This window comes from Bubalus kerabau, chromosome 13, assembly GCF_029407905.1.
Source record: "Bubalus kerabau isolate K-KA32 ecotype Philippines breed swamp buffalo chromosome 13, PCC_UOA_SB_1v2, whole genome shotgun sequence".
NCBI classification, from domain to species: domain Eukaryota; kingdom Metazoa; phylum Chordata; class Mammalia; order Artiodactyla; family Bovidae; genus Bubalus; species Bubalus kerabau.
The window spans coordinates 72,069,842-72,084,223 of record NC_073636.1 but is presented as its reverse complement, the minus strand read 5'-3'; the positions used below and the strand labels follow the sequence as shown (position 1 = coordinate 72,084,223).

The 14,382-nt window shown below is 45.3% G+C and overlaps 1 protein-coding gene across 2 annotated transcripts in view; it reads left to right on the top strand.

Annotated features, from left to right (window-relative positions):
• The window catches only part of PTPRT (protein tyrosine phosphatase receptor type T), a 1,142,536-nt gene that overhangs the window by 308,653 nt on the left and 819,501 nt on the right, over positions 1-14,382 (top strand). For both annotated transcript variants that reach the window (XM_055545060.1, XM_055545059.1), the window contains exon 2: positions 1,344-1,469. In XM_055545060.1, the coding sequence (XP_055401035.1) occupies positions 1,344-1,469 (126 nt within the window). The remainder of the gene's footprint in view (positions 1-1,343; positions 1,470-14,382) is intronic.

The following is a 14,382-nucleotide window of genomic DNA, read 5'->3' as shown; positions in this document are numbered from 1 at the left end:
GGGAGTGGAGAGTGCTTTGTCCTCGTAGGTTTACTTTAGCAGTATTGTGACTGTGTTCTGTATCAGATCTGTCAACAGGCCTTCCACCACCATTAAGCAGAGGAAACCCCAGGTCTGGGTCCAGAAGAAGGGTTTTGACCTTTGTTGCTGATGGAGAAGAGGGAGTGATATTACATGAGGCTGCAGACACAGGCAGGGGTTATTAAGGGATGGTTTCTGTATGTGGATCAGAACCACAGATGTGGTTTGGATGTGTAATAGGGGAACCAGTGGCTGTTTAAGGAAGGGAGGTGATGGTGTGATGAGGTCTGAGCAGTAAGGAGACAAGAAGGGGCGCTGGAAATGTGGACCAGCTCAGTCCTGGTGGTCTCTCTCCTTCTCTGTACATCCTGCCAGCTCACCCTGGAGTGCTCTTCCTCCTGCTCTGTGCTGGTGGAGATGCTCCTAAACTTCAAAGCCCTGATTATTTCTCCCCTTCTACCTCCCATTCCAGAATATAGTCACCTTTTGCTTCTCTGTTCAGACCAGCATTTCCTGGTTGCAGCCCCTGTTCTATACATCACATCTCTCAGTGTCACCTGGAGGGAACTTAGAGCCCAGAGCATGTGCTCAATCCAGTTTACACAACTCATTGTAAAGTGCTGGTGGTGGATGGCTTGGGCTTTTAGGGAGAAGCTTTAAATACTGCCAGCCTTGACTTCATTATCTTCCTGGGGCACAGTTGTCTAATTCTGTACAAATTTGATTTTTACTCCACAAAAACTGCTCTTATAGGGAGGGAGGTGGGTGCTGAGAATTTTTGCTGTGCCAGTTACTTTTCGTATATTACTCCATTTTATCCTCCTGATATTTCTGCCAAGTGGATCTTCCCCTCCGTATTCCAGGTAAGGAAACTGAGACACAGATGGTGAAGCATCTGGTCCGGGCTGACCCGGCTTTGCAAAGCTGAGATCCGTGTCTCATTTTGCAGGACTCCGAAGCTGGTGCTCGGTCGGCTGCCTTGCAGCATCTCTCCGCGTTGGAGGAAGCAATTACAGAGGCATGCCCTGGCATTCATTTTTTCTACTTAGATGGAGACGTTGCTGTTTACTTTCTCAGGAAGGAAGATTGAAATCAATGTAACTAGCCTTATTAACTTTTTTAAATAGGGGGCTGGCAGATGCCACTGTCTTTCCTTAGAGCACCAAAGCAAATATAAAAATCCAGTTTGCTTGCCTTTAGGAAAAGAAAATCTCCTCCAGAGTTTAAAATTCAGAGCTGTAAATGAAGAGCCACTGAGACGGGGGTAACGAACCAAGCCTCAAACATAAGGATATATTTACCCATGTCTCTCTTGTCTGCAGGTGGCTGTTCCTTTGATGAGCACTACAGCAAGTGTGGTTATAGCGTGGCCCTGGGGACCAGCGGGTTTACCTGGGAGCAGGTTAACACATGGGAGAAACCAATGCTGGACCCAGCGGTGCCTACAGGTACGTGACCAACTGTGCTTGAGGCTCTGATGGGGGTGGTAGCTTTTACAATGACTCATGGAGAAGAATTTTATTCTGGGTTGAGCTGTTGGGAGGGCAGTAGGTAACTCTGTTCGTAGTAAGTTCACCACCCCCAGAGGTACGCAAACCAAGGCTGAGCGCATTCTCAAGGGTATGGTAATGGGGAGGGAGGAGGGAGGAGGGTTCAGGATGGGGAACACATGTAAACCTGTGGCGGATTCATTTTGATATTTGGCAAATCTAATACAGTTATGTAAAGTTTAAAAATAAAATAAAATTTAAAAAAAAAAAAAAAAAAGTCGTGTGTCATCTGGATTCAGGAAACTCTTAGATTTCTTTGAGCTTTGAGATTCCGAACTTGAGCTACAAGTGGGGCATCCCTGAATTTTGTCTAGGAGTCTGAGTCATGGGACCTTAGGGGAGGAACACTTCTCCATAATTTGAGGTCATGTCTTTCCTCCTGGACTACACAGACACAGTTTGTAAATATACAGGGAGACTTCTACAGTCCAGCTATTACTGATAAAGTTGATGTCCCAACATCCTGAATGCCAAATTTATTCTTTACCAAGGGGACTGAAGGCCTAATATACATTTCTGATGAATACCTGCATGAAGCAGGCCTATAAGAGTTATAGCCAGTGTATTCCAGGGAAGGTGTGCCTGGAGGAAATGCTTTTGTTCTAGTTGGGCCTTCAGAGGATTGGATGATGCTCATCTACACTGGGGCGTGCTGTTTGCTTTATTCAGGTCTCTGACTCAAATGCTAATCAATTCTGGAAACCCTGTCTTAGACACACCCAGAAATAATGCCTTACCAGCTATTGGGACATCTCTTAGTCCAGTCAAGTTGACACATGGAATTAACCGTCACACCATGAAGGGCCTCAACTCTCCCCAGAACTTCAGTTGCCATCAGACATACCTTAGGAACTTGATGTACGTGACCCACTGCACAGCTGCCTTGTCTTGTCAGCTGCTCTGAGAGACAGCTTTGCCAGGATGTCATTAAGCTGGAGACAGAAAGGTATGCAGAGATGTCCAGGTGAGGGTGAAAGATGATCAGAGATGTCCAGCTGAGGGTGTGACCAGTGTGACCATATTGACTCTGAGTTTGGCTCCAAAGCAGGAGGCTTATATCTTGGCTCTATCTTTCCTCTTGAGGACATCAATTGCTTGTGTATCTTTCTCCCAAATATAGCCATAACCCCCCAGGTATCATAAAACTGTGACATGGTACAAAACTGAGCTTTTCAGATGTGGTAGGATCCTACTTTACATGAGCAGAATGACCAAAACTACACAAGATGGTTAGTAAGGTGACCATGGGACAACCTCTGTGCCTGTTGTCCCATCATAATTTTTTAAACTGCGGACTTTTACTCTCAGAAATGTCTTCGTTTATGTAATAGAATCACTCTTTCCATTAGAAACACCAGGAGTGTAGCATGCTTATGCTGAAGGTTACTTACCACATCTTCTGTGCTCTGTGTGGCCATCCTTCTTGATGTTGGTCAAATAAATTCAGATCTTATGAAAAGTTAAAGTGTTAGTCGCTCAGTCTTGTCTGACTCTTTGCTACTGGATGGACCGTAGTCCACCAGGCTTCTCTGTCAGTGGAATTCTCCAGGTAAAAATACTGGAGTGGGTAGCCATTCACCTCTCCAGGGGATCTCCCTGGCCCAGGGGTTGATCCCAGGTCTCCTGAATTGCCAGCAGATTCTTTACTGTCTTAGCCACCAGGGAAGCCCTCAGATCTTACAGTGCACATGTGTATGTGCTGTATGTGTGTATGTGTTGTATGTGTATCTGCACACATGCAGGCTCTTCTGGCTCATCCTTAGACCACTAGATGCCCTGTAGGGTCATGCAGGCTCTCCAGACTCAACATCTCCCAAATTGAACTCTTGATTCTTCTCCATCTACTCACGCTTTAGTGCTCCTTGTCTCAAAAGGCCACTTCATCACTCTGGTGCTGATTCAGAAACCCAGGGGTCACACTTCTCCCTTCCCTCTCTCTGCCTCCCTCTCCTTGTCAGTCACTCCATCCTACCCCTTCACCTCCTGAGCCCATCTCAGGTCTGCTCACATCTCTCCCTCTCCGCCGCCACTGCCGTGGTGCCATGCCATCCACCCTCACCTGGGTCACAGGTAGACTTTCACACAGGCTTTTCAGCTTCCTCTTTTTTAAAAAAATATTTCTTTTTAAAAATTAATTTTATTGGAGTATAGTTGCTTTACAATGTTGCGTTAGCCTCTGCTGTACAGCACTGTACAGCAAAGTAAACCAGTCCTACACACACGTATGTCCCCTCTCTTTTGGATTTCCTTCCCCTTTAGGTCACTGCAGAGACCTGAGCAGAGTTCCCTGTGCCACGCAGTATGTTCTCATTAGTTGTCTGTTTTATACACGGCATCAATAGTGTTTATATGTCAACCTCAATCTCCCAGTTCCTCCCACCCTCCATTTTTCACCCCTTGGTGTCTATACGTTTGTTCTCCAGGTCTGTGTCTCTAAATAGGATCATCTATACTATTTTTCTAGATTCCACATACATGCATTAATGGCTTCTTCTTTTGACTTTAATCCACTCTCTGCACAGAAGCCAGAGATTGTTCTAGAATATAGGCCTGTTCACCTTACCTCTTCCTTTCATTGCCCCCACCCAGCCACTGCCTGGAATCCTTTTGAGACTTTCCTCTTGCTCTGAGAGAGGAGACCAATGCCCAGTTGTGGCCTCCGAGGCCCTGCAGGCCTGGTCCAGCCTCCCCATATCATGATCTCCCCTGTGCTCACTTCACCCTGGATTTTATCACTTCTATGACACTGAAAGATGAACTCCCCAGGTTGGTAGGTGCATGATATGCTACTGGAGAAGAGTGGAGAAATAACACCAGAAAGAAGGAAGAGATGGAGCCAAAGAGAAAATAACACCCAGGTATGGATGTGACTGGTGATGGAAGTAAAGTCCGAAGCTGTAGAGAGCAATATTGCATAGGAACCTGGAATGTTAGGGCCATGAAACAAGGTAAATTGGAAGTGGCCAAATAGGAGATGGCAAGAATGAACATCAACATTTTAGGAATCAGTGAACTAAAATGGACTGGAATGTGCGAATTTAACTCAGATGACCATTATATCTACTACTGTGGGCAAGAATCCCTAAGAAGAAATGGAGGAGCCCTCATAGTCAACAAGAGAGTCCGAAATGCAGTACTTGGGTGCAGTCTTGAACACAGCAGAATGATCTCTGTTCATTTCCAAGGCAAAGCATTCAATATCACAGTAATCCAAGTCTATGCCCCAATCACTAATGCCAAAGAAGCTGAAGTTGAACGGGTCTATGAAGACCTACAAGACCTTCTAGAACTAACACCCAAAAAAGATGTCCTTTGCATTATAGGGGACTGGAATGCAAAAGTAGGAAGTCAAGAGATGCCTGAAGTAACAGGCAAATTTGGCCTTGGAGTACAAAATGAAGCAGGGCAAAGGCTAACAGAGTTTTGCCAAGAGAACGCACTGGTCATAGCAAACACCCTCTTCCAACAACATAAGAGAATACTCTACACATGGACATCACCAGATGGTCAACATCGAGATCAGATTGATTATATTCTTTGCAGCCAAAGATGGAAAAGCTCTATATAGTCAGCAAAAACAAGACTGGGAGCTGACTGTGGCTCAGATCATGAACTCCTTATTGCCACATTCAGACTTACATTGAAGAAAGTCAGAAAAACCACTAGGCCATTCAGGTATGACCTAAATCAGATCTTATGATTATACAGTGGAAGTGACAAATAGATATGAAGGGTTAGATCTGATAGACAGTGCCTGAAGAACTATGCACCGAGGTTTGTGACATTGTAGAGGAGGCAGTGATCAAGACTATCCCCAAGAATGCAAAAATTCAAAATAGTTGTCTGAGGCCTTACAAAAAGCTGAGAAAAGAAGAGAAGCAAAAAGCAAAGGAGAAAAGGAAAGATATAGCGATTTGAATGCAGAGTTCTAAAGAATACCATGGGACTTCCCTGGTGGCTCAGACGGTTAAGCATCTGTCTACAATGTGGGAGACCCGGGTTCGATCCCTGGGTCGGGAAGTTCCCTGGAGAAGGAAATGGCAATCCACTCCAGTACTATTGCCTGGAAAATCCCATGGACAAAGGAGCTTGGTAGGCTACAGTCCATGGGGTCGCAAAGAGTCAGACACGACTGAGTGATCTTCACTGTAATCACCGTAAAGAATACCATGGAGAGATAAGAAAGCCTTCCTCAGTGATCAGTGCAAAGAAATAGAGAAAAAGAATAGAATGGGAAAGACTAGAGATCACTTCAAGAAAATTAGAGATTCCGAGGGAACATTTCATGCAAATATGGGCTCAATAAAGGACAAAAATGGTATGGACCTAACAGAAGCTGAAGATATTAAGAAGAGGTGGCAAGAATACACAGAAGAGCTGTACAAAAAAGATCATGATGACCCAGATAATCACAATGGTGTGATCACTCATCTAGAGCCAGTCATCCTGGAATGCAGTCAAGTGGGCCTTAGGAAGCATAGCTGTGAACAAAGCTAGTGGAGGTGATGGAATTCCAGTTGAACTATTTCTAATCCTAAAAGATGATGCTGTGGAAGTCCTGCACTTAATATGCAAGAAAATTTGAAAAACTCAGCAGTGGCCACAGGACTGGAAAAGGTCAGTTTTCATTCCAATCCCAAAGAAAGGCAATGCCAAAGAATATTCAGACTACTACACAATTGTACTCATCTCACACGCTAGCAAAGTAGTGCTCAAAATTTTCCAAGCCAGGCTTCAACAGTACGTGAACCATGAACTTCCAGATGTTCAAGCTGGTTTTAGAAAAGGTGGAGGAACCAGAGATCAAATTGCCAACATCTGCTGGATCATGGAAAAAGCAAGAGAGTTCCAGAAAAACATCTACTTCTGCTTTATTGCTTATGCCAAAGCCTTTGACTGTGTGGATCACAACAAACTGTGGACAGTTCTTCAAGAGATGGGAATACCAGACCACCTGACTTGCCTCCTGAGAAATCTGTATGGAGGTCAAAAAGCCACAATTAGAATCGGAAATGGAACAACAGACTGGTTCCAGATTGGGAAAGGAGTACGTCAAGGCTGTATATTGTCACCCTGCTTATTTAACTTATATGCACAGTACATCATGTGCAATGCTGGGCTGGATGAAGCACAAGCTGGAATCAAGATTGCTGGGAGAAATATCAATAACCTCAGATATGCAGATGATACCACCCTTATGGCAGAAAGCAAAGAAGAACAAAAAAGCCTCTTGATGAAAGTGAAAGAGGAGAGTGAAAAAGTTGGCTTAAAACTCAACATTCAGAAAACAAAGATCATGACATCTGGTCCCATCACTTCATGCAAATAGATGGGGAAGCAATGGAAACAATGAGAGACTTTCTTTTGGGGGCTCCCAAATCACTGCAGATGGTGACTGCAGCCATGAAATTAAAAGTTGCTTGTTCCTTGGAAGAAAAACTATGACCAAACTAGACAGCATGTTAAAAAGCAGAGATATTACTTTGTCAACAAAGGTCCATCCAGTCAAAGCTACGGTTTCTCCAGTAGTCATGCATGGATGTGAGAGTTGGACTATAAAGAAAGCTGAGTACCGAAGAATTGATGCTTTTGAACTCTGGTAATGGAGAAGACTCTTGAGAGTCCCTTGGACTGCAAGGAGATCCAACCAGTCCATCCTAAAGGAAATCATTCCTGAATATTCATTGGAAGTACTAATGTTAAAGCTGAAACTCCAGTACTTTGGCCACATGATGCAATGAACTGACTCATTTGAAAAGACCCTGATGCGGGCAAGATTGAAGGCAGATGGAGAAAGGGACGACAGAGGATGAGATGGTTGGATGGCATCACTGACTTGATGGACATGAATTTGAGCAAGCTCTGGGAGTTGTTGATGGAGAGGGAAGGCTGGCATGCTGCAGTCCATGGGGTTGGAAAGAGTTGGACATGACTGAGCGACTGATCTGATTGATTGAGAATGTTCCAGACCCTTTTCTGCCTCAGGAACTCACATAAGATTGGGATCCTCCGTATAACCTTTGCCTGCCTCTGTTCTCTTGCTCTTCCTCTTGTATCTCCACTCTTGCATCACTCTCTTAGGCTGGTGCTCCCTAGATGCTCCAGGCTGGGTCACCTCCTTCTGTAAATGTTCCCCATTGCACCCTACACTTTTCCTCAAAACGTGCATCACTGATGTTACTTGTTCAGTGTATGTTGTATCCCCAAGTGAGAAGCTCCATGTCAGCAAGGACCATGACAGTCTTGTTCCTGGCTTTATTTTTAGTGTTTAAATCAACGCATCATGCACAGTATGCATGAAATACAATTTTATTGGATGAGTGCATGGATGGATGGGCAAATAGTCTTTATCAAGTGTTTCTTTGATGCAGGAATGAATGATAAGCATTCTTAAATGCCTTTGGGCCTTTTATTAACTGATCACACATTTAAAGTCTTCACTATCATCCTTCCATTTTATAGATCAGGAAAGCAAGGTTCCCCCCAGCCGAGGGGCACTGCTGCTTTTCCCACCACGACACTCTCGTTCCTGGAAGGAACAAAACTTGCTTCTGATCTTCATTTTCTCAGCCCCTCATTATGGCACAGTGGCGTTTCATAAATATTGGAGTGTGCTAATACAAACTTTTGAGCTGTTCTAAATAGAGGCATTTGATAATGATCACTGAAATTATTCTGTCATGATGTGCCTGTGGATTTCAGCAGCTCCGCGTGCTTCTTAGGCAGAGAGGCATGAAAGTGAATTTGGATTAGGCGAAATTGTTTGTTCTTCTCTTGGGCAAAGACAGAGATCTTCCTCTTCCTTGGGTACAGCCATTGGTTTCCATCCTCTTGGAAATCTAGTATGATGCCACGTATTCAGATGTCCCACAAGCTTTCACTGAGCCCCTTCCATGGGTCAGGCTCTGTGCTAGGCTCTGGGTCAGTCTGCCCATGCCCCTTGGGCACTTCCCTGGCACATAGGATGACCTGAACTCTTCACCATGCCTGCCAAGTCTTGGATGACCTAGTGTCTTTTCTGAGGCCTTTTCCTGCTCTCTCAAAATGCTCCAGACACACTGGTCTTGTTTTCAGCTCCTGATTCAGGGCCCTTGCGTGTGTTGTACCCTCGCCCTGCAGTGGTTGTCTCTGCTCTTCACTTGCCTGGTTTCATCAGGTCCCAGCATCACCCCTTCTCAGGGAGCTGCCCCTCCTTGGTCTGTCTGATGAAAGACCCCCTTGAAGTCTTATAGCTGTCTTATAGCATCCTGTTCTCCACTTTCAAAGTCCTCATCATAGACTTGTTTTAGGCCAGCTTCTTCCAGTCCTACACCGTAGCCTGCTGATGCTGGGCCTCCATCCCTCTGCCTCAATTTCTTCATCATTAACGTGGGAACCAGCGTGAGAGTTAAGTGGACTGGTGTCTGTATGAGTATCGGCCTATAGTAGGGTTCATCCGTGCTGCTTTCCTTAAGTTCTTTTCTGCTTCTTACAGGGTCTGAGACTAAGTCCACCTTGAAACCTTGCCCCTTCCTTCAAGCTCACTTGACCCTAGATGCTGATTTGCACAGGTGACCCTTCCAGCAGGAGGTCTGCTATGGGCCCCTGATGGGCCCAGAGAGGCTTTTCCATACCCAGGATACATGCTACCCAGAGGGAGGTCACCTCCTCCCTCTTCTCTGTTAATTCAGTCCACACTCAGCATCTGTCTTTCTCTTTCCTCATCCCCCTCCTTGAGAAAAACCCTCAGGCTAGCATTCCAGGCTTCACATCTGGTTCTGTCCCCACCTCATCTTTGCAGGGTCTGTTACAGACAGTGGGTGTTACTGCACCCTCAGATCCTCCATCTAAGCTTCCATCTTGCCCAGGGAACTAACTGGAACTGCCTCAGGTTCCCAGATGTGCCATCCCCAACTTTGGCATGAATTTCTACATGTCGGCAGTGAGGTCCAGCCCTGGGCCTGGCCGGAGGGTTTCTGGGGGGCTGAGGGAAGAGGGAAGTGCCAGCAGCTCTCTTTTAGGGGGGCTGAAGCTGGGAGGCAGTGGGACTGGGAGGTTTCCCTCTATTTCCTTCTGATGCTTGTAGGACATTAAGTGTCAGAATGAACCTCAAGCTGCAAACCCAAGTGCACAAGAAAGGAGGCCTTTGCATCAGCCTGGATGTGACCCTGAGCCTCCAAGGAATGAAGCCTTACATGGTAGTTGTTCTTTGACCTCCCCCTTTCCCTTGGGGTCTACAAATGTCCTGGGGCTTAAATAGGTCCTCGTGGTTTCCTCTGAGAAGCCAACCTTGTATTCCTTGTGGTCCCTCTGGGTCCAGTGATCCTGCTGCTTCTTCCCCAGGTTTGGAGCCCTTGTCCTGAATCAACCCAGCCCAGATATCTCACCCAGGATCTCTTTTGGGGTCTGTCTCCTCCTCAAGTATTACCATTGGGCCATTTGGGACCAACAGATCCATCTCTTTCCTCTTTTCAGTGTAGGAACTTCTTCCCTCTCCTTCCTAGCCCTCAAAGCCACAGCTCATCTTAGGCCAGCCCTTCTGAGACCCACAGCATAGTGTCTTTAGAAAGTTTAGACCTTAAAAAAAAAGGAAGAAAGAAGGAACCCTTGACTTCAAGCAGCTTCTTCTCTCCATCCTGTACAAATCTCTAGAGCAGAGAAATACAAAGTGTTCTTGCCTGGAGAATCCCAGGGATGAGGGAGCCTGGTGGGCTGCTGTCTATGGAGTCGCAGAGTCGGACACGACTGAAGCGGCTTAGCAGCAGCAGCAGCAGCAGTTAGTTATCCAATTGGAAAGGGCAGGTGTTGGAAAAGATTCAGAGTAAACATACAGACAGGAATATTCCAACCAATCAGCTGCCATGGAAGCAGGCACAGACCCCGGATGGTACTGGCTTTTCCTTCATGCCACTGGCCCCTTGGCCAGTTCACTCTAATTGCTAATATTTATAGTTCCTGCCAGTTCACTGGAACTGCTAATATTTACAGACAGAAGGTTGGGGTCTGTTATGGGTTGAACTGTGTTCCCAAAGAGATAAGTCGAGGTCCTGGTCCTTGGCACCTGTGAATATACTTGTATTTGGAGATAAGGTCTTGGCAGATGTAGTCAGCAAAGGTGAGGTCGTGCTGCTTATCCTGAACCCTCGTAGAGTGTCTGGTGGAGGAGAAGTGCCACACAGACACGCAGGGGAGAAAGCCACGTGAAGCCAGAGGCAGAGACTGGAGTGATGCATTTATAGGCCAAGGAAAGCCAAGGATTGCCAGCAGACCCCAGGAACCAGAAAAGGCAAGGAAGGATTCTTCCTGCGGTCTGGGTGGGGGCGTTGTATGGCTCTGCCAGCACCTTGGTTTCAAACTCCTGGACTCCAGAACTGTGAAGGAATACGTTTCTGTTGTCTGAAGCCTCCTGGTTTGTGGTAATTTGTTACGGCAGCTCTGAAAAACTACTCCTGGGTCAATTACACATCCGTACCCTGACCCCGTCCCCTTTTCTACAGTTAGAATTCACACGAGAGTTCTGTCAGTACTGGGGCTTTTGTTCTCTTTTAAGGGAACTGGCATTGACTGTGTGATCACTCTAAACATGAATTGGGTTAGGCATGGCCCTGTACATTTCGTCTAACATGCCACCATCCTATGAATTCTGAGGTATTGTCTCTTCTTTATTTTTGAGAAAACCAAGCCCCAGAGTGATGAAGTGATTGGTCCGAGGTCACGTAAATTTTATATGAAAGAGGAACCAGGCTTCAACCCCGGGGTAGAGAAATATATATTGTATACTTGGTGCTTCCATCAGCTGAACATCTTCTAAGTTATTTCTATGAACAGTCATGATTCATGATGGCAAAAATAATGCATATTCATTGTAGAGAACAGGCATAATAGGGATTGCTATAAAGAACAAAAGTCATCTGTGCACACAAACTTACATAAATATCTATCTTTCTATATAATGCTATTTTTAAGAATTTTCCCAGGCCATTATGTATTCCTCAAAAGCATGCTTTCTAAAAGCTTCAGAGTCTTCCATTCCAATGACTATTGTGTGATTGATTTAGCCACCTTTGTTTTGCAGGCTTAAGTTCCTCCCAGTTAATGTGATTCTTCAGTCACATTGCATTTTTGTACAGAGACAGAGATCTCTGAGCTCATCTCCAACAGAAGTTATCAAATCTGCTTGCATCTATCTGTCTATATTTCTGTACTCCCTGGTGTACCAAATGCAGAATGGTTGTGTATTATTTTTGAGATCTGGAGGAGGAACATCATCCACATGTCAAATGTGGAATCCTGGAAATTTGCCCATGAGTTGATATGGGGAAAAGTGCTTGTGAATTCTGAAGTCCTATTTACAAGTCAGGAACTGGTAATGGTCCCCTGAGTGCAGTGCATTCCAGCTCTTAGCACAGTGGATGGAGACCTTCTGGGGATGAGCAGGAATTATGTTCTACATAGTAATCAACCAGAGCAGCCCAAGCCCTGGCTAGTCAAGGTGGATATTGGCTAGAAAAGCAAGATGGGGTCTCACTACTGGATGAAGAGTGAGCCTCTTCATCGTCTTTGTGCTGAACTCCTGTTCTCCTTGTAAGCTGGGGCGCCAGCTTACATCTTACTTATGTGGAATTTTACTTATGTGGAATGCCAGTGTCTGGGATGTAGGAAGTAGCAGTGAATGTTAAATGACCTGCTCTTATCAATAACTGGATATTCTTCTCATACAACCCCAGTGTCTGTCTTCAGCCTCAGCCCCCTCTCCTGGCCTCTCCTCTTACCTTTCCTCTGCTGAGTAATCATAGGAGACAAGCCTTCATGATTTTGTTTTGCGAGTCCAGCCTCCAACCCTGCTTCCTAACTTGGGGACTGTTATTGTGTGGGATCTTAGTGGATTGTGGAGCAGGTTGCTGGCAGGTGAAGGTGCTAGAAATTTACCACCCCCAGCAGCCTGGGCATGGCTGGACTTGTGACCTGGATTCAGCCAGGAATATCATCTAGGAAGGATGAGTTAGCAGTCAGAGGCTTGTGTAGTAGGTATGTCCATGGAGGGGCAGTGGCTGGGCCACAAGAAGTTGTCCTAAAAAAGGTTGCTGAACTACCTCCTCCTTGGTCCTCTAGAACACCATAGTTTTTGCTTCTTTTTCAACCTATCCTTCAGCTTTCTGTTCATGAGACTCCCAATATTCTTCCAGACCATTCAGTTTTTGAGACAGATTGTCATTATTTTTCTTGTTTTTGATCACAAACACTGAAGACCAGACCATCAGGCCTCTGGCTCAAGGGCACCTCCTGTTCCATCTCTTCTTATTGGTAGAGGATGTCACCTCCTCCAGGAAGTCTTCCCTAATTCCTCTGTGCTTTTATGATTGAGTTTATGATATATTTTCCCTGATTTCTCACTAAGACTGTGAGCTAGTTGAGGGCATGGGCTGCCTCTCATTGCTGAATTTCTTGTGCCCTGCATGGGGTTTAGAATAGGGTAGTTGGTCTGTGTGTGAACTAAATTGCCACTGGGATTATTAGTACTAGGAAAATCAAGAGAGAAATGATGTCTGAAAATTTGTGAAAGAACCGTGAGAGGCTGCTTCTTTCTTTGGCATTTTCATGGGACCTGGCACATCTGTAGCTTTCACACCCCAAATACCTCCACTCAGCTTGTTGAGGCTGTGGCCTGGCTGGTCAGGCCTTTGATCTGGGGTTGATTCTTGGCAAAAATAAAGGGACCCTGGGGATTACCCTGTCTTCACTCTGGGGCTTGATCTACTCTCACAGATGTATAGGTCAGCTTATGACCCATGAAGAGGCTCCCCGTTGGAGAAATGTGACTTATCTAAAATCTGAAACTACTTTTTGTTTTTTTTTAATGTCACATTTACATTAAAATGATCAGGAAGAATGGGCCTCTAGGTGGCCTTAATCACTCTTGATATTATGATTGGTTGGTTTAAAGCAGTAAGCTCTTATGTTCCCATTTAGTTATTGTTGCTGCTGCTACTGAGTGACTTCAGTCGTGTCCGACTCTGTGCAACCCCATAGATGGCAGCCCAGCAGGCTGCCCTGTCTCTGAGATTCTCCAGGCAAGAACACTGGAGTGGGTTGCCATTTCCTTCTCCAATGTATGAAAGTGAAAAGTGAAAGTGAAGTCTCAGTCGTGTCCGACCCTCAGCGACCCCATGGACTGCAGCCTTCCAGGCTCCTCCATCCATGGGATTTTCCAGGCAAGAGTACTGGAGTGGGGTGCCATTGCCTTCTCCGCAGTTACTGTTGAGTCAATACATTTTCCCCTCTTTAATGATAAAATACAGTATATTCATTCTTAAAGAAATGCTGGACTGGCAACTCGTTTCATACATGATATTTTACATGTTTCAATGCCATTCTCCCCAGGTGGGAAGATTTGGGAGAATGGCATTGAAACATGTAAAATATCATGTATGAAACGAGTTGCCAGTCCAGGTTCGATGCACGATACTGGATGCTTGGGGCTGGTGCACTGGGACGACCCAGAGGGATGGAATGGGGAGGGAGGAGGGAGGGGGGTTCGGGATGGGGAACACATGTATACCTGTGGCGGATTCATTTTGATATTTGGCAAAATTAATACAGTTATGTAAAGTCTAAAAATAAAAAATAAATAAAAAAAAAGAAATGCTGAATCTGTACATATAAATGAGCTTTCTCCACCCCTGTCTTTGTTCTCTCAAATATTACTGTCAACAAATGGATGTGTATCAAGAAAGAGAGGGAGGGAGAAAGGGAAGGGAGAGAAGAAGGGGGAAGTCAGAGCATATATGTATTTGATAACAGTAACAATGATAGTAGGAAAGTGATATTTGTA